Genomic DNA, 25027 nt, shown 5'->3' with positions numbered 1-25027 from the left:
CAGCGCCGGGGCCATGGGGAGGACGCCGGCAGGAGAGATTTACCTATCAGAGCTGCCGTTTACACCCCGTTACGAACTAAGGGCACCGCTGACTTCACTTGAGTGAGGACAGTCATTCCTGGAAAACTACCCCTCGCCCCAGCAGCAGAGTCCGCTCGCGCCTGCCTTGAACGACGAAGACTGCTACGGCCGGAAACTCACAAGCCCACAAGCCCACTTCCGACTTCCGGGGCAAGGCCGGAAGTGACTTTGGGTGTAACCAGAACCCAGCGCCGTAAAGTAAGATGGCAGCAATCTCTTTGAGACGATTGTCCAATCTCCGTTTTATTTCTAGCACTTCCTTATTCACCAGAGATTCTCGACTTCCATTACCCACCCTAGTTTTTCTCAGCACAACCCTCTCATATTTCAATGTCATTTATCAGTGGTGGAGGATGGGCCGGAGGCAACGTAAGGTGAGCGTCAGCGCCGTGAGGCACCATTTCGTACGGAAAGCGAAGGCTGGGCGGGGATGAGTGCTGGGGATATCCAGATGTGGCCTGGTTAGCGGGCGAGCGTGAGGGGGAGGGGCGAGAGGGCAGGAGGGCGTTGCTACAGGATGATGTATTTCCGTTTCCTCGCGGCCTTGTTGTACTTGGTTGGACAGGCTTGTTGCGGGAGGGCGGGGGAAGATTGTTCGCAGTGGAGAAGGTCCGCGCAAGGGAAGGTAAACTGAGGTAATGCCGAGAAGAGGGGCGCCTTTGCGCCCGGCTGCGTAGGAGGTCTGGGGCTAGGGTCCTTGGGATTTAGGAAGAGCGGGGTTGGAGATGGGAGGCTCGGATAGTCCACAGGGTTAGAGAGGAAGAGGAGGTGGGGTGGGGCTGGGGGTTACAAGGTGATTTGCAAAGCTGGGTGGGGGTGGAATGGGGCGGCCAGAACAGAAGCGGGGAGGGTTGGAGGAGACGGTGGAGAGGATGAGAGTGCGGAGGGAAGTCTGGAAGGCGCTGGTGGGGGAGGGGCTGGGGCCGAGAGCCTGGAACGCGGGAAAGAAGTTGAGGGGTTGGTCGGAATGTGGGGGTGTGGGAGGAAGGGGGCCGGGTTCTTCGGAGGCTGAGGGGTTGGAAGGGGCTGGTGGCCGACGTTCGAATGCTGACCATGTACTTGGCCTTTGTTTCCCCAGCAACTCCCCAGAGACTCTCATCCAGCAGCCTCTGCTCAGGCCCAGCCTTCTCTCCAGTTGCCACCACAGCCTGGAGGCGCCTGCCTCCACCCTCCCGAATGGTGCTCCTCCTCGCAGGCCTCGGCCCAGGATCCAGGCCCCCTTTGCCTCCTGTCTCGGAGCTGTTGCTCCGGGTCTCTTCTGGTGGACTCCCCGTGACGGGGAGGGAAGGACTTTTGCACATACAAGGCTATAGCTCTTGGGACCCCACCGGCAACTTGAATCTTGGCCTCTAACCGAGTGTGAGGTTCTTCCTGTGCCCTCTTTTTCCACCCTTTGAGAAGAGAAACCCTTCTTCTTGCCACTCAGAGCCCAGGAAGCCCCAAGCTGGGGCCCTGGTCCCAGCATGTCAGTCCTCTTTTTTGTATAGGGCTGTGCCCTCTCCCCATCAGCATGGCTGAACTCAGGCAGGTTCCAGGGGGACGGGAGACCCCACAGGGGGAGCTTCGGCCTGAGGTTGTAGAGGATGAAGTCCCACGGAGCCCAGTTGCAGAGGAGCCTGGAGGAGGTGGAAGCAACAGCAGTGAAGCCAAATTGTCCCCAAGAGAAGAAGAAGAACTGGATCCTAGAATACAGGTCAGAAGACTGAGCTGGGGGAGAGATAGGGAGATTAGATTCCAGCTTTTCTGAAGAGCTGTCAGATAAATGAGGGGTTAGACTTACTCTTTTCCCAGTTCACGGGCAGGAAAGGAAAACAAGTTTGTCAACAAATCATTGCAGTATAGTGTGACAAGCAAGAAAAGAGTTGTGTGCGGTGTGAGTACAGAGAAAGGCCCGGCCTGGGTGCCTGGGGTGTGTTGCTGAAGGCTTCACTGATGAAGTGAAGTGACAAATTGGCAATAGATGCAGGAAGCACACTTTAGGTCAGTAGAGAGTAGAACTGTTGTTTCTTTTCCAAATAAGCAAAGGGGCTGTTGGCTCAGAGATGTAGCATGAGTGGGATGTGAGAGAAGATGGCTTTGAGATAGGGAGGCAGTTTTGAATCTTTTCCTCTCTCCTGCTTTCTCATCAGTGCCTCCCAGGGACATTCATATTTGTGAGAAGTGAGACCTTTCATGTCTTATAGAGGTGGCATCAGGCTTAGGCCTGTAAGGAAATCTGATGTGTTCAGAACGTTGTATCAATTGTGGTCAGTCCTTAATAATACAGATTTCTGGCTCTGAGGATGCTGGGTCAGTCAAATGAATGGAAGAGCTGATTTGTTGCCTTGGAGCATTTACAGGCTACTTGGTAGAAGGGCAGAACTTTGTGAAGGAGACCTCAGAGCAGTGGGGGAGGAGGACAGGCGCCATGTGTAGTAGATGCATGGCCAAATGAGGCTGGATCTCAGTGTTTCTGGGCAGTGGCAGGGAAGGGCTTCCTGGAGAAGCTGTTTGGACAGGTGAGGGCCAGGGTGCTCCTGTGTGTTTGGGGCCTGAGTCTGCCATTTGGTATGGTAGCATCTCCAGGATTCTGATGTGGAGGTGACTCACACCTCTGTAGGTGAGCAAGAGCATCCCGGGGCTCTCATTCCTGGGCTTCTCTGTCAACAAACCTTTATTAGATTACTTCAGTGAGTCACGGAGATTTCAAAGCTCATCCTAGCATCTTCCTGCTCTCTCTTGGTGGGGTTTCCCAGGATGTGTGTGGAGAAACCGTGTCTGTGCTTATAGTGGAGCAGTAATGAGCCATTTGTTTACTGACATGAGTTAGTAATTTATTTCTGCTGTGTTTCATGGGCACTGTATTGACAACAGCTCAATTTCTCCTGCTAGTTCTTTATAGATTTGTTGTCCACTGAGGAAACAAGTTATGAAAAAAGCATTGGGCTGAGATTCAAGCAGCCTCTGGCCGGATGATTTGTGATTTTCATGTAAGTTATGTAACCTTTCCAAGCCTCAGTTTCTTCATCTGTAAAGTGAAGGGTTGGTCTAGCCGATTTGCTCAACTCATTTCTGCTCTGCTCTGACATAGTGCTATGATTCTTTTCTTTCACAAACTCTTTTGCCTGTCTTTGATGAAAGTTCATAGGTTGTGCTTTGAGAAAGAGACCTCTGTCTGTTTGTCAGGGAGGAGGGCCTGGTTGTCGTCCTTCATACACCCCTCTGCAACATTCCTTGCCCCCTTCCAGAGGAGAATCCACTGCAGTTTCTTTGCTCAGTCGCTCCTGTGTATTTTTCCATTGCTTACACAGGCAAAGGTGGTAGTATGAAAAGGCAGCTTTCATGTTGTGCTGTCCAGTAAAGTAGCCACTAGTTGCTTGTGGATACTTAAATCAACTAGGAATAAATAAAAATTAAAAATGCAGTTCCCCAGGTGCTGTTGGCAGTTGCAGATGTAGAACATTTCCATCATCACAGACGGTTCTGTTGTATGAGCTCTGTGAGGGTTGGAGACTACTGAGCAGCAGTAAGATTCACCTCGCCTTCAGTGAACTTGCAGTGTTACTGGAGCAAGAGGGGCAGGCGGACCTTAGTCTCTCTTGCTAAACTGGAGGGCACATTGTGGAATGTTGTGGGCTACGTAGGGAGGCAAGGTCATGTTGTAGAGGCCTCCCTCGCTGATGAAGCTGGGCCAGTGCTATGACCTCAGCAGGCATTCAGCATCTTCTTGCCACGTGGGAGAGGCAGCTTGGTGTGAGGGGTACCTTTCATGGAGGAGGCCGGTGGCATTCAGACCTTCTGGGTTTGGGCTCTTCTGGATGAGAAAGACATTGGGGTATGTGTCTTTTGAGTTTCTTTTTAGTGTTGACAGTGTACAAGATCATGTTATCCTGATACTATATTTCAGCACTTTGAATGGATCAGTGCATTCAGTCCATCAGAGCCTACCAGGGAACTTTAAAAGCACCCATTCCTGAGCCGTGCCCAGATATGTGAATTCTCCTTCTGGGTGGGGCGAGAAGTGCTTCTAATTGTAGCCTGTGAGAGTCCACTGATCCAAGGATATCCCAAAGGTGGAGACCCTATTCAGGTATTTTCTCAACTACCAGAAATGGTCCCTTAGGGCAAGGCTCTTTCTGATGTGGGGGGTGGGGAGTCTTGGCAGGCAGGCAGCTTGTGCCTCCTTGTCTGGTGGGATCCTTCTGGAAGTTGGAGGGAAGCCAGGTAGAGGCCAGCTCTAGGCCTACGTGGAGTGTGCTGCCCCCCAGGGAAGTCCACTGGATGTGTCTCTGTGTCTTGACCTCAGCATACTTCTCTGAGGCCTCCAGGCTGGTCCTCAGCTTTCTGAGAGAGACAGAGTCCCAGTGGCAGGAAGGAATAAAGGAGGGTTGTACTAGGATGGGCCTGGGTCTCCTCTCCTATGACTTTTCTTAGCCCCCTTTATGATGGCACATTCTTTCCTCAGGTAAGTAGATGTGTGCACTCACCTGCTTCTCCTCAGAGTGACTCTGCAATCTCTGTGTCGTCTGATGTGTCGGTTTAGCTTTCTCTGGGCAGTCATTTTTACCTTATTTCTGAGTCTTTGGGTCATGTATCACCCTGGCCCTGCTGATGACTGTGGGCTTGAGTGTTTTTCTTTTTAATTGAGATATAGTTGATTTATAATCTTATGTAAGTTCCAGGTGTACAACATAGTGATTCACAGTTTATGAGATTATACTCCATTTTGGGCTTGAGTGTTTTAATGGCTTGCACAAGTTGGGCAGGAACATCTGTAGCCCAAGCGCCCGTGCCTTTGACTCAGTGGCCTGGCATCGTTGGAATGCGCCCGGTGTGCTCTGAGGAGGCTGCCCAGGCTGCCCTCCCTGCTGGCTGCAGGCTCACTGATGGATGACGTACGCTGGCTCAGACTTCATCCTCCTTGAATTCCATTTCAGCCGGGTGCCAGGAGTCCCCTGGTGGAGCAGGCCAAATGGAATGTGTTGCCAACGGCCCAAAACAGAGCCCTGGGTGCTTGTTGGCTTCCTGCTCTGCTTTGCCCTGGGTCTGCCTCAGCCGGGCTGCCCCCATCCCCCACCCCCTTGCCCACCTTGCCCTCCAGCCTGCTCTGCTCCCCAGTCTCTTTGTCCTGCTAGAAAGAGCTTTGTGACTCCGCGGGGCAGACCTCAGAGTCAACAGGAGGCCTTTTTTTAAATTGCTGGAGGTGCTTCGTGGATATGAGTTTCTGTATAGAAAGACATGCCTGCTTCTGTGGGCCAATAGCCAGAGCCTTTCACATGCCTGGATTTGTTATATGTTTCTTTCTTTGTGTTCTACCTTACACTGTAATTAGAGCACACAACTTGGTTTCTTAGATTCTTACTTGCTGACTCAAGTTTTTTAGGGCTGGAGATGGGGTATAGAAATGGACTAAAGGGGGATCACACACTGGGTTGTTGGAAGGGCCAAATGAGGTGTGAGAGCAGTGATGGCAGTGTCACTCACTACCAAGTGCAGGTTGTGTCTGGGCCATGGGCGGTAAGCAGACACCATGCTGGCTACTGCTGGCCTGTCCAGGGGCTGCAGGGCTCCTGGAGGAGGATCCTGTAGCCGAGCATCAGGCATCTCTCTGGGTATTGCTCCTCCTCAGGAGTGTCATTGGCTCACTGGACCCCAGGAACTTGACCAAGGGGAGGGGAGGATACTCAAGGCCAGCACCCTCCCTGCTCTCTGCCACTGAAAGGCCTGGGTGGCTTGCTGCTTTTGCCAGCCCTGGGACCAGTGAGGCGTTCAAGCCAGCGTGTCTGGTGACTTCTTCCTGAGCCTCTCTCTCTCTCCCTCCCTCCCACAGGATCTACCTGGGGTCCTGTCACCACTGCCCAAGCAGGCCTAGAGGCCTCTTGAACCATGCATTCTTCTCTAATCTTGACCTTAATTGTCCACGAAGCCCTAATGATTTTGCATCCTGTATTTCCCTGGGGTCTGCCCTCTCCTCTCCCACCTGGAGAACTACAGACAGCCTCCACTTTTGTCTCCCTGGCCCCTCCAAGCTTTCCCTACATTGCCCATCTCTGCCTTCCTAGACCACCAGGTGGCATTAGTCTCTGAGGGGTTCCCCCTGCCATTGGGAGAAGCCCTAGTATCCTGTCCCTGTGCCACAGCCCCTCTGGCTTCTCACCCAATAATCTGCCTTCCCTGGGCACCTGCTCTCCTTTTGATTCCCAGCCCCTACCATGCCCACCCCTCACGTGGCTCCTCACACCACTGAGGGCCTGTTGCTTACTTATTGGGCCACCTCTTTGTGTTCTGAATCCTCAGGTCTCATGGTGCTGAACTGTGATAAGTGTGTAGTAAAAGTATGCTGAGTGAATGGCCCAGCGGGTTTGTTCTCTCTGGGACAGAGACCGTTAGCCCTAAAGGAGACTCCTTCTGGCTGGAGTACAAGGAGGAGGTGGTGCAGTCTGATGGAGAGAGCACAGGCTTGTTGCCACTTTGCTGTGTGCATAGGAGTTTTCCATACTCTGAACCTCAATTTTCTCATCTTTAAAATGGGGGTTTAGAGGTGGAATTGTGAGGATTACAGGAGGCTATATATTACTCTGTCTCTGACAGGAGGCATTTGACAATGACCTCCTGCTGCATTTCTTCACTTCCCTGGTTGGCTGGGCTTTCCCTCTGTGTACTGTGCTCCTGCCCTGCCTGGTTCATGTGAGGCTGCTTACTTCCACTGCTCTAACTTTCTGCCCCTCTCTGGCAGGAGGAGCTGGAGCATCTGAACCAGGCCAGTGAGGAGATCAACCAGGTGGAGCTGCAGCTGGATGTGAGTGTTGCTCCTTTTCCACACACTCCTGGGCTGGTTCCAAAGGTGTTTTCATCATTTTCCCTCCTCTTTCAGTACAGTGGCAGGGGAAGAGGCATGTATGGAAAACAAGAGGGGCTGGGACCCACACGCATGCCTCCCTCTGCCCATGTCCCTATCCTTTTGCCAGGAAGCCAGGACCACCTACCGGAGGATCCTGCAGGAGTCAGCAAGGAAGCTCAACACGCAGGGCTCCCACTTGGGGAGCTGCATCGAGAAGGCCCGGCCCTACTATGAGGCTCGGCGGCTGGCTAAGGAGGTATGACCCACATTCTGAGGTAGGGGCCGCATGCAGAGCCTGGCCCTGTACTCTTCTGTCTCTGTATGGGGTGTGAGATAGATCACCATTCTTTTCCTCTTCTGTTCCCCTTGGTTCATGTCTCTCTTTTCTTTGTTTGCTCCTCCACCCCATTACCCATTTCCTTCTTTTTAAATTTTTCTTTGCACAAATAATGTGGGCTCACTATTGGAAGGCTGTAATTGTAACCTGTAACTATAAAACAAGGTAGGAGAAGAAAACCGATATTTCCCCAAATCCAACCATGTGCATGTTTCATGATTTTTGTACCTGGGATTTGTTTAGTCAAGTATGGTAAGGTGACAGACACAGAGACAGCTGCCTTCAAAGAAGAATTTATGACTTAACAGTTCCTAAGAGAAAAGGACCTGCCACATCATGCAGGGCTACATGGGGAAGTACCTGAGTGGGTGAGGAGGCAGAAAATGTGAGGGGAAAGCTTGGCTTAGAGCTTTTATTGTAGAGCCTTTATTGTGGTTTTTATGGGAAGGAATGGGTAGGGCAGGGTAGGCAACTTTGAGCCAATTTAAGATTGGCTAGTTTGAATAATTGAGGCAGGTTCTGGGCTATAGGGGTGGTCTCTAGTTTTCTGGTCCTGGCCCTTCAGTGATTTAGGGCAGGGGAAATACTGGCTTGCTGTGTGATAGATGGGCTTTGGATTGGTTGATTTGCATATGAAGAGTGTGTTCACATTCCTAGGAGTGTGTCTGTAGGAATTAGCCAGCCCTAGGAGAGCCAGCAAGGCCTCCAAGATATCAAAGCATCATAAAACATAGAAAATAAAAAATGTGATTAATATAGCACAAATAATTCCTTAAATTTTTTTTGTATATATCCTGCCAATATGGGATCACATATGTACAATTTTTATTCCTTTATTATATTAGGACATGTTTCCATGTCAAGAAATACCCATACTTGCCATTATTTTTAAGGGCTTCTTAATATTTCTTTATATTAGATGTACTGTTATTCGTTTAACCAGTTCTCTGTAACTGAAAACTTAGGTTTGTTTCCAGTTTTTTGTTTGGTAAATATGGTTGTGATGATATCTCCAAGCACTTGTCTGGTTATTTCATTAAGTTTACCTGCTGGACTGGAGTTGATGGTCTCAACCATCAACTAACCACCTTCCAACTAAAGGTAGTGGATTTTTCTTTGTTCTCCCTAGGGCAGAAGGCCAGCAGCCTTCGAGAGCGCTGGATTTACACACTCACCCTCCACTGCAGTATCCTTCTTTTTCTACATATATTTCTTCTCTGAGCTATATCCTTGCAACATATTCTTCATAGAATTTTACTTCCTCAGCATTTATTCTTAGTGCAGTTTGGGAAGTGAAGCCAACATTGCAGTGGGCCTTCCTCCTTCTCTTGTCCTTGCCCAGGGCGGGTCTCCATGGGCAGCCAGGGGTCCTTTGAGGCTCCCTATCCTGATGGTCCTTTCCCTCCAGGCCCAGCAGGAGACACAGAAGGCAGCACTGCGGTATGAGCGGGCTGTGAGCATGCACAACGCTGCCCGGGAGATGGTGTTTGTGGCTGAGCAGGGCGTCATGGCTGACAAGAACCGGCTGGACCCCACGTGGCAGGAGATGCTCAACCACGCCACCTGCAAGGTGAGCCAGGCAGTGCCAGTAGGTCCCTCCTGCCAGTTCCTGTACTTCCTTTCCTTTCCCTGCATCCTGTCACCTTCCTTAATCCTTTCTCTCCTGCACTCCAGACTTCCCTCCGTTTTGATTCTGTTTCAGGCAAAATCTGGTCCTTGCTCTCTGCCCTGTTTGGCCTCCAGTGTATCCCATATACACTTCCTTCTGACTTAGAATGTCTTTCTGGGTTCTTCTTGAACCTTTGCCTCCAGATGTGGGACTAACCCAAATAGTTCATTCCTGCTGATTGCTCTGGATTCAACACTCTTTTGTTATGTTTAGCTGTGACCCCTTGCTTCTATTTGCTGAATGTTCTCCCTTTCTTGCTTTTGAGCTCTGCCAGTGTACCTTGGTTTTTGAAGTACGATTTGTGTATTATTTCCAAGCTACTCTATGGCTACCAGGGAGTGGGAGGACCCCTGGCATCAGCTCTAGTCTGCCACCTTCACCTTGTAAAGGGCAAGTGTCTTAGTCTATTAGGGCTGTTACAATAAAATAACAGACTGGGTGGTTTAAACAACAGATGTTTATTTTTCACAGTTCTGGAGGCTAGGAAGTTCAAGATCAAGGCATAGGCAGATTTGGTGTCTGCAGTGGGCCTGCTTCCTGGTTCCCAGATGGCCAGCTGTCTTTTCACTGTGTTCTCACATGGCCGAAGGGGCTAGGGAGCTCTCCAAGGCCTCTTTTATAAGGAAACTAATTCCATTTGTGAGAGCTCCCACCTCTTGACCTAATCATCTCTCAGAGGGCCCACCTTCAGGGTTAGGATTTCAACATAAGAATTTTGGGGGGGTAGAAACATTTAGTCTGTAGCAGTACGTGTCAGCTCCTGAGGAGTAGTCATGTCTTGAGGTTCTTTGTGTACTCCTTAGTCCAGGCCCATGGCCTCACGCAGAGCAGGAGCTCCACTTCCACTCTGGAACTCACACAGAGGAGAGCATGATACCGAGGGAGGGGTTGTTGAAACTGTGTGTAGGCGGGGTCAGCCCCTTGATCCTGGTAGATGAGGTGGCTGGAGCCCTTGCCTGCTACCTGCTCAGGCACAGAAACCTGGAGAACTCAATGCAGAGCTGTGGCTCCCCACAGTGAGGCTCCTCCCTTCCCCCAGCCCTAGCCCCCAGCACTGAGGGCTCTCTGAGGACCATGGCTGTGGCAGATGTGCTCACAGGTGGACATTCCCTACACGCTCACAAGTGGTCCAGAGGGCCCCGGCACCTCTTGGTAGCAACGAACCTGAGAGGCGGTTGGTACAGGTAACAATAGGCAGGTACAAGGACTCACTGTTCTCTTTTGTGTCTTGGGAGCTCAGTGCTCTCTCCAGGCTCTGCAGTGGGGGATCTCCCCCAGGGTAACATTTGGAGTGGCAGCCTGAGCAGGCTATAGGGGCAGGAGGGTGGGACCGAGTTCAGTGATGTGTGCCCTCCATCCCACCTGGGCCAGGTGAATGAGGCCGAGGAGGAGCGGCTTCGTGGTGAGCGGGAACACCAGCGGGTGACGCGGCTGTGCCAGCAGGCTGAGGCTCGGGTTCAGGCCCTGCAGAAGACCCTCCGGCGGGCCATTGGCAAGAGCCGCCCCTACTTCGAGCTCAAGGCCCAGTTCAGCCAGATCCTGGAGGTAGCTGAGTGGGAGAGGGGGAGGGTGAGTGGACGGAGGATGGGGGAGGGGGCAGGCATAGAAAGGGAGGGCAGGTAGAGGGGACACCAATCTGCTTTTCTGGGCCATCCACCAGGCCAGTGCAGAGGAACCGGTGTGCTCAGAATGACCCCGCAGGAGTGGGAGGTGGGGTTAGGAAGTGAGTGCTGGCAGAGAAGGGAGGTGAAGGAGAAAAGGTGAGAATTGGGGGAGACTGGGGAGAATGGGGCAAAGGAATCGGCCAGATAGGGAAAGGGAACAATGGGGAGAGGGGGAAGAGCGGGTGGGAATGAAGACCTGGGAGGAAGGCCCCGGAAGGTCAGGCAGGAGCAGGGAAGGTTGCTGGGGAAGGAGGACCCCAGGAGGAGGAGGAGTGGAGAGAGGCTGGGTGGAGCACTGCAGATTAGTGGTTGGTGGTGAGCAGAGCCGAGGGCCTGGGACGGGAGACCCCAGCGCAGAATGCTGAGTGGGCCTGACAGGACTTGGCAGCTCCAGGGGCCTCGGATAGTTGCCCAGAGGGTCACCTGACTCTGACCCTCCCTCTGCAGGAGCACAAGGCCAAGGTGACAGAGCTGGAGCAGCAGGTAGCCCAGGCCAAGACCCGCTACTCAGTCGCCCTGCGCAACCTGGAGCAGATCAGCGAGCAGATTCATGCGCGGCGCCGGGGCCAGCTCCCTCACCCCGCGGGCCAGCTGCGCTCTTCCCCAGTGGGGGCCGAGGCCGGGCCTGATGGTGGCGAGGATGGGGACAGCGGGATCATCGAGGGGGCCGAGGGCGGGGGGCTGGAGGAGGGTGTCAGCCTGGGGCCTGGCCCTGCCCCCGACACGGACACGCTGAGCCTGCTGAGCCTGCGCACTGTGGCTTCAGACCTGCAGAAGTGCGACTCCGTGGAGCACCTGCGGGGCCTCTCGGACCACGCCAGTCTGGATGGCCAGGAGCTGGGTCCCCGGAGTGGGGGTCGTAGCGGCCGCCACCAGCGCAGTATCAGCCTGTAGCCCTGTGCTCAGGGTGGCTGGTGCAGTCTTAACCACCACTGGCCCATGGAGGGCCCTGCAGGCTCCTAGCTCCCTCTCCTCGGGCCCTCGCTTCCCCCAGAGAGGTCAGGTTGGCTGTGTCTTGAGTCTGTCCTGTCTTCCTCACCCTGCCCTGCCCCCGACAGGTGGCAGCTCTCTTTGCCTTACCCTTTCAGAAGGCTTGTCTTTGGCTCTCACATCTCCCTTCCGCCTGCTGGCCCCTCACAGTCTGATACTGTTTGCTGCCCTCTTTTTGACTTCTTCCATCTGTCTGGTTTTTCCCCTCAGGGAAATTTGTCTAGAAGGCACAGGGACACCATCAGAGAAGGTGGGTGCTGGACCTGGGTCCTGGCATCTTGGCCCCCCCAAGCTTGAGTGAATGGACGGGTGCCCCTCCCACCTACCCATCTCCCGAGTGGTCCCGAGTGGCAGGGATGCTGCCGAGCCCTCCTAGCAGCCCAGTGCCCCAGTCCTCTGTCCCAGCCTGCCTGTGTGTAACATGTAAGATGCACTGTGGGACTGTGTGACTCTGGAAGACACCACCCATCCCTTTAGTGCTCCCTCCTCATGACCTAAGCCACTTTGCTATGTGTGCCTCAAAGCAGGACTTGAGGGATACTGGTGTCAGGGAAGGTGAAACCCAATCTCATCATTGATAAAGGGGGCACCACCAACTCCAAACAGACTCCCGTGTGTGTGGTGTTTCCCCAGCTTGGCTGGGTCCTTAACATTGCCAAGGTGCTAGTGAGTCCATGTTGGGGGATGGAGATGTAGTGAGGTCCTGATGGCTGAAGGCCTTGCCATTCCTGCTGTGGAGTTAGGTTAATTTACTTTTTCTGGGTAGAGGATGCTGAACCAAATCTCAGCATCCTCCTGCAGGGTAGAGTTGGGGAACTTGGTGCTCAATTGCTCTCTCTCGCTCTTCCCCAAACCAAACAGTACCTAGTCCATGATCCCTTGGGGGGTGCTCAGGTTTGGCTGCAGAGCCTCCACTGATATGGGGAAGGTTTGGCCTGGGGTGAGGGAACCCGCCCTCCATAGGGAGCTGCTTCAGGTGTCTGGTGGTACTCCTGTGCTGCGTGGGGCGGGGGAAAGGTAGGGAAACCACACTGGATCTAGGTGCCTTGGGAGCACCAATCCTCCTGTCCCACCCCAGGAGGGCTGAGAGCTGGACTCTGGACAGGAGAACTTGTGCCTAGGCCTGTGTGCTGCTGCCGTTGACTGGGGGAGGAGCAGGCCTTCGAATAGAAGGTGTCTCCCTGTCCCAGGGTTGAGGCAGTTTGGTCATGATGAGAACTGCCAGGTTTGAGGTGGCCATGGGGGGAGGGAAGAAGGGGGAGGACGTGGGCGTGCGTGCGTGCATGCATGTGCCTGTGTGTATGGGGGAAAAGGGTCTGCCCCTGATTTTATTTAAATAAAATAGTTTATGTAACAGTAATGTTTATTGTCCCTTTCAGGGAGGGAAGAGGAGAAAGGGGTGAGGATGGAGAGTGGGAAGGAACAGGGTGAAGCGGGATGCTCTTTTGATGGGGTAGTCAGAGGTCTCTTGGGAGGTGAAGGTTGAGATGGATCAAACCCAGGCAATGAGAGGAGGGAAGGCTTATGGCCACAGGGCTGGGGTGAATGCGCACCAAGTCGGTGGTGCCCTGCAACCCCCTACCCTTCCAGCTTACCCGCCAAGGAGGGCTCTGCAGGGTGGAGTGGGTGTTGTCAGCCACTGGTGGTGCAGACAAGATGATGGTGCCAATCCTGGATGTGAGCATGAAGAAAGGGGAGGGACAAGTAGCGTTGTGGGATTTAGCAAATATACAGGATGCCCAGCTAAACTTGAATTTCAGATAAACGATGTTTTTGGCCCCTGCAGTGTTAAGGACATACTTAGATACTAAGTTGTTTGTCATCTATCTGAAATTAAAATTTAACATAGATAAAAGGTGACTCCCAAGTCAGGGCTTGACCTGTTGGTGGGTCAGGAGGGGTTTGAATACATTTGGACCCACTGACTGTGAAACATCTGGTGGAATCAGGTTGGGGAAGAGATGAGAACTTCAGGAGCTGAGGAAGTGGAGAGTGAAGGCTCTTGACCAAACCTCACCAGGGGTGCACCTATATTTATAGCCAGGTGAGGAGGGAGTCAGCTAAGGGATGGAGAAGGTGCTGCCAGGGAGGAGGAGGGGGAGACCCACTGGAAACCTGGTGGGAAAAGGGTGTCCTGAAGACCTTTAAGGGGCAAGGTGAAGGCCAGGAGTTGAAGGGACAGGAGGGCAGAAGAGTGACCCTGGTGACCTCAGGTGGTAGATGGGCCATTAGGAGCCTTTGTACCCTTTGACCAGACTGTCCAGGTGTGAGACTGCCTTTCCTGACCTGGCTTATTAATTGAGAAATAAGCAAAGTGTGATAAGGCACATGGGTGCCAAAATACTTCCTTTATCACTGGAAAAGCTGCTGTGACTGTATGTGTGGTCTGTGTCCTTGGGCAAGTGGCCTTTCTGAGATGATTCGCCAGGGTCATACTTCCCTACCCAGTCTGTGGCAGTGTGGAACCTGTAAGGCTCCTGGTGCAAAGGAACCCTAGAAAAGAAGGGCAGGCTGTGCCCACCCAGTTTCTCCATGCAGAATCACCTACCAGAAAAGGCAATAGTGGAGAGAGAACATGAGGGTTGGCGCTAATGGCTAACCATGGCAAATGTGCCCCCTAGCCCTATCGTAACAATAGTGGATTGCACTCACCCAGTGTATCTCACATGCCAGGCATATGCATCGATCCATTTAGTACCCATAACAATATTATGGGGTAGGTAGCACCACAGTTGCTTTTTTCCAGGTAAGAATACAGGCATAGTAGGGGTGCCCATTCTGCCCTTAGCCTTGTAGGAGGTAATGGAGGCAGTTGGACTCTAGAGTCTAAACACTTCAGCCCTTGAGTGAAGCCCCTCACAGGAGCTAGAGGTGAGAAAGTAGAGGGAGTGTGTGTAGTCAGCTCTTAGGAAGTTTTACTGGGAAGGGGAGCTGAGAAATAACAGGATGGTCAAGGAATTTTAAAGTAAGCAAGAGATGGTCAAGTTATGGGGGATGTGGAGTCTCTTCTCCCCATGTCATATGTCCTAGTGGTAATGACTTCTTTTGAGCTATGTCCCCCTCAAGTGAGCAGCTGGGCCTCAGTCTCCCTGGCACCCAGCTCACGCCCAGCACCTAATAGATGCTCAGAAAATGCTTTTGCATCTCCCTTCTCCCTGCGCCGATCCAAATCTCTACCAGATTATAGGTTGTCCCTGACCTATGATAGTTTGACTTGATGTTTTGACTTTACAATGATGAGAAAGCAGTACACATTCAGTAGAAACCGTACTTCACATTTTGAATTTTGATCTTTTCCTTGGCTAGTGATATGAGGTACAATACTCATGATGCTGAGCAGTGACAGCAAGCTGTAGCTCCCAGTCAGCCACACAATCATGAGGGTAAACGACTGATGCACTTAGAACCATTCTATACTCATACAGCCATTCTGTTTTTCAGTTTTCAGTACAGTATTCAATAAACTATGTGAGATATTCAACACTTTATTATAAAACAAGCTTTGTGTTAGATGTTTTTGCCCAACAGTAGGTTAATGTAAGTGTTCTGAGCACATTTAAGGTAGTTTAGGCAAAGCTATGATGTTCAGTAGGTTAGGTGTATTAAGTGCATTTAAAAAAACTATTTATTTAGACACGCTGGGTCTTAGTTGTGGCACACGGGATCTTTGTTGCGGCTTGCGGGATCTTTAGTTGCGGCATGTGAACTCTTAGTTGCGGCAGGTGGGATCTAGTTCTGTGACCAGGGATTGAACCCAGGCCCCCTGCATTGGGAGCACGGAGTTGTAGCCACTGGACCACCAGGGAAGTCCCTTAAGTGCATTTTTGACTTAGGGTATTTTCAACTTACAATGGGTTTGTCAGGATGTACCCCCATTGTAAATCTAGGAAGATCTGTACTTTGTTAGTACTGCAGTTAGGAGATAAGATCTGTATCCACAGTCCTAGGAACTCCATGTCTCCAAGTGGGGAGTTCCCAAATTTCTCTATGCTTCAATTTTATGACCTGTATGATGAGAAAATCTACATGTGCTTAGCACAATGCCAGGTTGATAGCCACAGTGATGCATGTTAGCAGTTCTCTGAAGCTTCAGAATGCAGTGAAGTTCATGAAAGGAGGCCTCGTCCCATCTTTTGCTAAACAAGGAGGCTGTTTATAAAGACCCCACTGAGGGCTGGGTTTCCCTCTTTGGATATGATTTTGGAAGTCTTCCTGACTCTGCCTTGTGCGTGGAGGGGAGATGGGCTTCTAGTGCTGTCCTGGTGCTGCTCTGTCGGCAGGGGGCAGCAACCACCAGAAAGCAGGCAAAGTGAGATCTGGGTCTCCAGCTCTGTGGGCTTTACTGTGTTAGTCCTGCAGGACTACGAGGTTCACCTCTTGGACACTGGGCAGCAGGGCCTGGGAGCATGGTGGGGTACGGGTTAGGGTCCATACTCCAGAGTTGAACCCTGTCTGTCCCCACACAGACAGGGGCTTCTTGCCTCCCTGCATGTCACTGGAACCATCAGCTGTGTGAAAGCTGGGCCAGGTCTGCTGGGGCTGGTGTCATCTGAGACCAGATGTTCTGTGCCTGTGGTGTGCCCTGTCTCTTCAGAGCTCACCTTCTTTATTGTCCTCGCTAGTGTCCTATCCCTTCCTCACCCTCCTTCCATTCTCCCCTCTTGGGAAATCCCATTGGCTTCTCCCTACCACCATTCCTGAGCCCCAGACTACCACCCTGTGCCATAGCCTGAACGAAGGACACCAGGGGACCATTTCACTGGCTGGCGAAAGTATGTGTGGTTTATTAAGAAATATTTACCAGGATCTTTCAGATTGCAAAACACCGTGGTAGGGCTTGCTAGGAAGACCAGAAAATATAATACCGTGGGTGGGATGTCCAGGTAAGGAGCACGGGGGTGCACATAGCTAATGGGTGATGCAGGGCAGTAAAAAAATAGATAACTAAAGAGGGATGCAATCAAGAGGGCTCTGGGAGGTTATTTGAGCTGGGGATACTCTCTGAAGCTCTGAACCGGACCCTGGCCTTAAGCTAGAGAGGTGGTAGCAGGAATCCCAGTTCCTCTCCTGCCCCCGCCCCCCGTGACCCCCACCTCCAAGTCCTCCTGTCCCCATGCTTCACTCTTCTGAAATCTGGCATGAGTTCTTCTAGCCAAAGCCTGTGTCTGCCCGATCTTGGTGTTCTCAGGGCCTGGCATGTGGCACTCTCCACCAAACATCTGCCCACAGACTTGCTTTCACTTGTGCTACTCTTGACACAAGTTTCCCTCCTGCTTAACCTGTTAGACTTCTGCCTGTGGCTTGAGGCCCAGCTCATGTGGAATTTTGACCAAAGGCCTTTCTGGTTCCCCAGCTCTCCAGCCAGGTCTGAATTAATCCCACCACTCAAGTTCCCCAAGGCTCATTTGACTTATTGTGGGGCTGGCCCAATGTCACCCTTGGGGTCTTCCCTGACTCCATCTTACTCAACACCTAACATGGTACAATAGACATTGTGACTATATGTCACTTAATACAGTGACTCTATGTCATGTATGGTCTAAAGTGGGACACTTGAGGGAATTCCCTGGTGGTCCAGTGGTTAGGACTCCGAGCTTCCACTGCAGGGGGTATAGGTTTGATCCTTGGTTGGGGAACTAAGATCTTGCAAGCTGCGCGGCCAAAAAAAAAAAAGTACACTTGAGTGTGAAAGGGGACAGATGTAACTCAGGACTGAAACGCACTGACCACACTATCCAGAGGGCTGTCATTGACCTGCCTCTGCCACAAGGGGGTTGTGTGCACATTGGATGAGCCACTCAGCTCCTCTGGGCTTTGGTGTTCCCATCTGCAAGAAGTGGGGCTGAACTGGGTAGATAACCTCTGAATGTTATCTAAAACACTAAAATTATATGGCCAGTGGAGGAGGTTGGGGCCTGTCAGGTGTTTTGGTGGAGAATGTGAGATAGTGGATGTGTTTGGGGTCAGAGCATGAGCACACCAAGGCTAGGGTTGATTAGGGCCCAGCCCAGAGGCAGTGGAGGGCTGCTGGACATTACTGCTTTGGGCATGAGGTGATGACTGTCCACTGTGGTCAAGGAATTTGGAATGCTGGGCAGTGGTTTCTCCCTCCTGATGGCAGGCAGGTGGTGGTCATGACACAGCAGGGATATACCAGCTTATTCATCAGCATAGCTGGGAAGAGGTGGTGGCAAAATGAGTTTCTTTCCCATTTAGGACAGAGGAACATTTTGATCTAGGCTGGAATGAAGATCAGGGCCATGGAGTTTGGCAAAAGAAGACAAACCCTTCCTTAGTTGCTGCTTCATCTCACATGCCTTGTGTGCCACCATGTTCCTTTTCCCCTCTCCTTATGATTTCCATGATAACATGCAGAAGGGACGGGTCCTCTCCACATCCAACAGGAGGGAATTTCAGTCATGCCTTCTCCAGAGGTGATGCAGGAATTCTTACAAGTGTTGGGGGGACTGGGGGAGGAGTGAGGGAGTAGTGGAAGCTCCTGGCATGAAGGGCTTCCTGGCAGGAGGCTCTTAGGGCCTGCTGCTATTTAGGGGAGAATGAGAGACCCTCACTTAACATCACCTCTCTCTCCTCCTTCTAACCTCAGTGTTGCCCCTGTGGTTTCAGCCTCACACTCTCCTCAGAGAGAGAGGCCAGGATCCCACCTGCCCCTGCACCCCAGGGTGGGAGTGTGAATTCCCACTCTCCTCCCATTTGGCCTTCCTCCAGCTGATCCTTACCCAACCTCTGTTTCCATGTTGCACAGGATTTCCAAAGCCTTGAATCACAAGCTATTGCTTCTCTCTCAAACAGTTGCACTTAGCAGAGGGACTGTGGCTACCCAGTAGGAAGGGACCTGTCAATAACAAGAAAGTCATGAGGCCTTAGAGGAAAGCTATGTCTTCACAGAACCAACAAAAACCAAACTCAAGGTTAAAAAGAGAAAAAAAAATGCAGCCAGGTATTTAGTTAACCAGCCATCTTAGGTATACTATTCATTTTTGCTCTGAATTGAATTATTTTTTTTTTAAATCTATTTTAAAGACACATCCAGAGAGTATGTGACAGGCAAAAAGGCAGAATCCGAAAGACAGGAAAATTGATCTGGACACATACATGGAAAGGGGTAAGAGGAAACACTGCAACTAGAGAAATCACAGGAATTGGAGAAAGTGAAAAAAGTGTAGTAGAAGAGAGTAAGAGAGATGTAAAGATAGCTGTGTGCACTCAGCTGGGGGAGGGACCACAAGGATAAGAAGAGGAACTCACCCCCAGGTGACTGAGCTAGTAGCAATGTTGGTGCTTAGAGGTGCCTGGACATTAATTGAGCCAAGTCAGATTTATAGCCCTCCCTTATCTTGACCTGTCTTAAGGTTCACAGGGGTGGGACCATTCCTGGCGCTGCCTACCTTCTGTAGCCGTCTGCTGGCCAGAGGTTTGTGGCTCTGACGTCAGGGAAATTATTGATAAATCTTGTCTTAGACATGTACCACCCTCCATTGGCTCCAAAAGTGTTTGATATCAGTAATAGAAAACCAGATCCTGTGAGTTGTTAAAAAGCAAAATTCAACTGAGTAAATTTTAAAGACCTTATTCAATGATTCATGAATCATCATTCATGAATCATGATTCAGGCATCATCCCATGTAGCAGATGGAAAGGAGCTCCAAGGAGCTGTACAAATGAAAGACTTTTATAGGCAGAAGGGAGCAGGAACAAGGAAGACATATTAGCAAAAAATGGACTGGTTGTGACAAGGTCACCTTCCTTTAGGGGCTGCAGAGGTCTATCAGGCGGATTACTTCACTAGTGCTGACCAGGTAATTCCTGGTTGGTTTAAAAGCCCATTCCTGGGAGAGGCCAAAACTACTTTTAAGTCCTTGGGGTTTAGCATAAGTGACTATATTTTGGGCCTGTTGTCTTGCTTTTAATAGAGTGAATTCAAGACATAGGCCGGGCCCATGGAAGACATAGGGGAGAGGGGGGTGCCATCCTAGGAAATTCTTGAATTCTTTCTTGGAAGTAGCTATCCTATTACCAGGTAGCAGAGGACCAAAGGGAATGTGCCTTAGGACAAGCCCAAGGACCTCTTGGCAGCTCTGCACCATTAATTCTGTGAGGATCTGTGTGCCTGGAACCCAGCCAAAGCTGAATAAGCCTCTCTAATCAAAATATTGTTGTTTTCTTGAGGACTTGTGGGTTCTGAGAATTTTGTGCTTCTTTGTGGGATATGCTCTTTCAGTTATGAGCATGAAAATCTCAGTGCAATGAGGACAGAAGAAATATTTGCTTCTCACCCATCCTTCATCTTAAACATGGCTCAATAGGGAAGCATCGCCCAGAGAATCTGGCCCAGAGAAGATTCTTCTAGAACACTGGTTCCTAAAGTATATCCTTCAGACCAGCAATATAAACATCACCTGAAACTTGTTATAAATGCACATTCTCAGGCCCCACCACCTTACACTAACCCCACCACTCCAGAGGTACTGGATCAGAAATTCTGGGGTGGCACCAAGGACCTGCTTAACAAGCCCTCCAGGTGATTCTGATGCTCACTGGAGTCTGAGAATAGGCAGGTATAGGGGATGTGGGAAATGTGTACGGGGTGCCTAAGACTTGCACTTCATTCACTTTTTATTCGCCAAAGTGAGTTACTTGGCCTAACTTCAAAGGATTGGGAAGTGCAATTTACAATGTGCCCTGGAAGAGGGAGTTCTGGGTATTTTAGGCCATAGATAGTGTTAAATAACAAAAATTAAACCGAGTAAATTTTCAAGATCTAATTGGCTTTATTGAACAAGTCATGAATCAGGCATCATCTCATCTAGCAAGTAGAAAGGAGCTCCAAGATTGGAAGAACTAATATTGTTAAAATGGCCATACTACCTAAAGCAATCTACAACTTTAATGCGATCCCTATCAAATTACCCATGACATTTTTCACAGAACTAGAACAAATAATCCTAAAATTTACACGGAACCATAAAAGACCCAGAATTGCCAAAGCAATCCTAAAGAAAAAGAACAAAGCAGGAAGCATAACCCTCCTAGATTCCAGACAATACTACAAAGCTACAGTAATCAAAACAGTGTGGTATTGGCACAAAAACAGACATATGGAACAGTGGAACAGAACAGAGAGCCCAGAAATAAACCCACACATCTATGGACAATTAATCTTTGACAAAGAAAGCAAGAACACACAATGGAGAAAAGACAGTCTCTTCAGCAAGTGGTGTTGGGAAAGCTGGACAGCGACATGTAAATCAATGACATTTGAACACACCCTCTCACCATACACAAAAATAAACTCAAAATGGGTTAAAGACTTAAATATAAGACATGACACCATGAAACTCCTAGAAGAGAACATAGGCAAAACATTCTCTGACATCAATCGTAGCAATGTTTTCTTAGGTCAGTCTAAGAAAACTTCTATCGCTACTTCCAAGGCGATAGAAATAAAAGCAAAAATAAATAAATGGGACGTAATAAAACATAAGCTTTTGCATAGCAAAGGAAACCATAAACAAAAGGAAAAGACAACCTACAGGCTGGGAGAAAATATTTGCAAACAGTGAGACTGGCAAGGGCTTAATTTCCAAAATATACAAACAGCTCACATAACTCAATAACAAAAAAAAACAACCCAGTCAAAAAATGGGCAGAATACCTAAACAGACATTTCTCCAAGAAGACATACAGATGGCCAATAGGCACATGAAAAGATGTTCAACATCACTAATTATTAGAGAAATGCAAATCAAAACTACGATGAGGTACCACCTCACACCAGTCAAAATGGCCATCATTAAAAAGTCTACAAATAATAAATGCTGGAGAGGGTGTGGAGAAAAGGGAATCCTCCTACACTGTTGGTGGGAATGGGAATTGGTGCAGCCACTTTGGAAAAAAGTATGGAGGTTCCTCAAAAAACTAAAAATAGAGTTGCCATCTCATCCAGCAATCCCACTCCTGGGCATATACCCAGACAAAACTATAATTCAAAAAGATACATGCACCACAATGTTCATAGCAGCTGTATTTTCAATAGCCAAGACATGGAAGCAACCTAAGTGTCCACTGACAGATGAAGGGATAAAGAAGATGTGGTGTGTGTGTATGTGTATATGTGTATATATATATATATATGTGTATATACACATACACACACACACACACACACACACAATGGAATACTACTCAGCCATAAAAAAGAATGAAATAATGTCATTTGCAGCAACCTAGAGATTATCATACTAAGTGAAGTAAGTCAGAAAAAGAAAGATAAATACCATATATCACTTATGTGTGGAATCATGACACAAATGAACTTATCTACAAAGCAGAAACAGACTCATAGACATAGAACAGAACAGACTTATGGTTGCCAAGGGGGAGGGGGTTGGGGAAGGGATGGATTGGGAGTTTTGGATTAGCAGATGCAAACTATCATATATATATATATATATATATATATATATATATATATATATAAAATATATATGATAAATATATATATATAATTGAATCACTTTGCCATATGCCAGAAACTAACACATTGTAAATCAACTATACTTCAATGAAATATATTTTAAAAAACATTACAAAATTTAAAAAGAATGGAGCTCTAAGGAGCCGTACAAAATGGAAAGCTTTTATAGACAGAAGGGGGAAGTGATAAGGAAAGAGCAGATTACGTCTTCCTTTTGGAGATGGAAAGGGTGTGTGTGGCAGATCACCTCTTTGGTGCTGATCAGAAAATTCCAAACTGACTGGTTAAGACTACATTCCTGGGGAAGGTTGAAACTGCAATTAGGTTAGGTATTAAGCCATGGTTTGGTGATGTGGGCTTAGCACAAGTGACTCCATTTTAGGCCTGTTTTTTTTAACTGTAGGAAAAAACAGTAGCCTTGAACATTATCAGGGGAGGTGGCAGAAGCTTGGCTTTGCTCTTTCTATTTTCATAATGCATTTCTGAAAAATAGGGCCTTTGGAGCATAAGCACAGTGTCATTATAATTTCTTGGTTTTATCTATTAGGCCAAATTAAAGCTTCCCCAATTACCTCATAAATGCCCCATTTACAGTGGGTGGTCTTCAGGGTCCAAACATTGCACTGGGGATGTTAAGTGGCTTTAGTGTGGTCTGTGTCTCTGAGGTGGTCATTTCCACGGATCAAGTGGGGACATTATTAACACACTGTGGAAAAAAATTTTCCACAGTATTTTATGGCAAGACAAGAAAAATTTAAACAACAAATTTTCTCTGCCCTTTGGCCTCTTCTCTCCTCTCTCTGTGCATTGTGTATCTGCGTTATGCATCAACCAAACCTCTCCCATTGGCAGAAATACCTGCTCAACCCTAAAGAGCAACATTCTCCTAGCATCAACAAGACAACTGCTTAAAAGATAAACCACCTTCTTGATTTTGTAAGGGGTCACATGACCCACTACTTCATACTTGCAGATTTGGATTGTGTAAACTGTCGATAATACGTCATTTGATATACAGCCCTCTGTCTCAAAAAACTTATATAAATGTGCTTTGACTTCTATTGGGCAGAGCAGTTCTCAGAGCTTTCTGAGATGCTGTTCCTAGGTTATAATCCTCAATTCGGCTCAAATAAAACTTTCCATTTCTTTCGTAAACTGATTAAGTTTTTGTCGACAACACAGATTCTGACTTAGTGGGTCTGGGGCCAGAGTGTCTGTGTCACACTTGGAAGAGCGAGGCCTTAAGTCCTTTCCAGAGCCCTATTGCAATGCATGCAACAAAATTCCTGCTAGCAAGGAGCTTCCACCTAGCTGTGCACCATACTACATGGTTTATGTTATTAAAAAGACCAAGGCCTGGGGAATATATCTGTGGACAAAGAATGTCACCTGCCATTTCAGTAAACAAAATATGTTGTGGACATAAAGTCATCAGCCACTGCAGCTGCCCTGAAGATACACCCTGAGGGGAACTGGAGAAAAACAGAACAGTTAAAGTGCATATCAAAGGAATAATTTCAATGAGCACAGACTTTTGCATCTTCCCATATACAGTAAAATAATTAACTTGAGATGTCTGTTTTTTGTAATTAGCAGTAATATTTTGATGTCCGACTACATTTTTTTTTTTTTTTTTCAGCAAAAACTCCTATATATCCTGGCTCTTTCCTTACCTCTTTGGAACAGTTCCTCAGAGCTGTCTGAGAGGCTATATCTGGGGCTTAAAGTCCTCAGTAAGTCTGCCAAATAAATCATAATTCTCAGCTTTTAGGTTGTACATTTTTTTCAGTCAACATATTGATTTTGGCTTTTGAGATATTGTGATTTATAAAATATATAGATATACATTGGTCTTCCTCCTGTTCCTGGCACAGAGCCCCTAAAACTCTCGGAATTTCCTAAATGATAAGAGCTATAAACGTGTCTTTCATTATATTGATGAGGTGACTTTTGGAAAGCCTCTAGGTAACTCAAGGCTGGGGGCCGGTTGCCAGGGGAACCAACCATGTGATTAAAGAGTTGGAACTTTTAGTCCACCCCCACCCCCAGTCTTCATGGAGAAGAGAGGGACTAGAGATTGATTGAGTTCAATCATCAGTGGCAAACCATGTCTATGTAAAGAATCCTCCATAAAAACCAAACAATGTTTGGAGAGCTTCCACGTTGGTGAACATGTGGAATTTTGGGGAGAATGGAGATTCCAGAGAGCATGGAAGCCTGCACCCCTTCCCACATACCTTGCCCTATGCATCTCTTCCATTGGCATTTCCTGAGTTATATCCTTTTCTAATCCAGTAAGTAAAATATTTATGTGTTCTCTGAGCTACTCTAGCATATTAATCAAGCCCAAGGAGGGGCCATGGAAACCCATCTATAGCTGATAGGTCAAAAGCATGGGTGACAACTTGGACTTAGGATTGGTGTCTAAAAAGGAGGTGGGGGCAGTTTTGTAGGACTGAGCCCTTAACCTGTGGGACCTGGTGCTATCTTCAGGTAGATCGTGTCAGAATTGAGTTAATTCCTTAGTGATGTTGGAGAAAATACATATCAGAGAGACTTCCCTGGTGGTCCAGTGGTTAAGACTCCATGCTCCCAATGCAGGGTGCCCAGGTTCAATCCCTGGTCATGGAACTAGATCCCTCATGCTGCAACGAAGATCCCTCATGTGGCAACACAGATTCCACATACTGAAACTAAGACCTGGTGCAGCTAAATAAATAAATATTTTTTTTAAAAAAGAAAGAAAATATATATCAGAGGTTTGTTCCTCTAGAAATTATATTTTGATTTAGAAGAAGCCTAAAATTTTTCAAAATAAACTGATATATTAATAAAATTCTTAGAACCATATTGATTCATTAAATAACTAAAAAAAAAAAACCCCAATTTCTCGAATATATAGCAATATACTATTATTAAGATCCCTATCCTAGAAGACTTCTAATTTCAACTCAGACATGTAGAGAAC

The 25027-nt window shown here is 48.7% G+C and overlaps 1 protein-coding gene across 4 annotated transcripts; it reads left to right on the top strand.

Annotated features, from left to right (window-relative positions):
- Positions 1-297: 297 nt before the first annotated feature.
- On the top strand, positions 298-23214 carry SH3BP5L (SH3 binding domain protein 5 like). 4 transcript variants are annotated; one of them, XM_033413493.2, is made up of 7 exons: positions 298-455; positions 1160-1774; positions 6797-6859; positions 7029-7157; positions 8647-8808; positions 10279-10452; positions 11019-23214. In XM_033413493.2, the coding sequence occupies exons 2-7, from the start codon at positions 1592-1594 to the stop codon at positions 11463-11465; spliced, it is 1158 nt and encodes a 385-aa protein (XP_033269384.1). In that variant the 5' UTR covers positions 298-455; positions 1160-1591; the 3' UTR covers positions 11466-23214. The 4 variants fall into 4 exon arrangements, with proteins under 4 accessions (XP_033269384.1, XP_004284065.1, XP_012393776.1 ...); XM_004284017.4 differs by lacking the exon at positions 298-455 and adding an exon at positions 589-716; XM_012538322.3 differs by lacking the exon at positions 298-455 and adding an exon at positions 628-706.
- Positions 23215-25027: the final 1813 nt, after the last annotated feature.

This window comes from Orcinus orca, chromosome 3, assembly GCF_937001465.1.
Source record: "Orcinus orca chromosome 3, mOrcOrc1.1, whole genome shotgun sequence".
NCBI lineage: Eukaryota > Metazoa > Chordata > Mammalia > Artiodactyla > Delphinidae > Orcinus > Orcinus orca.
This window is presented reverse-complemented; position numbering and strand designations above follow the sequence as displayed.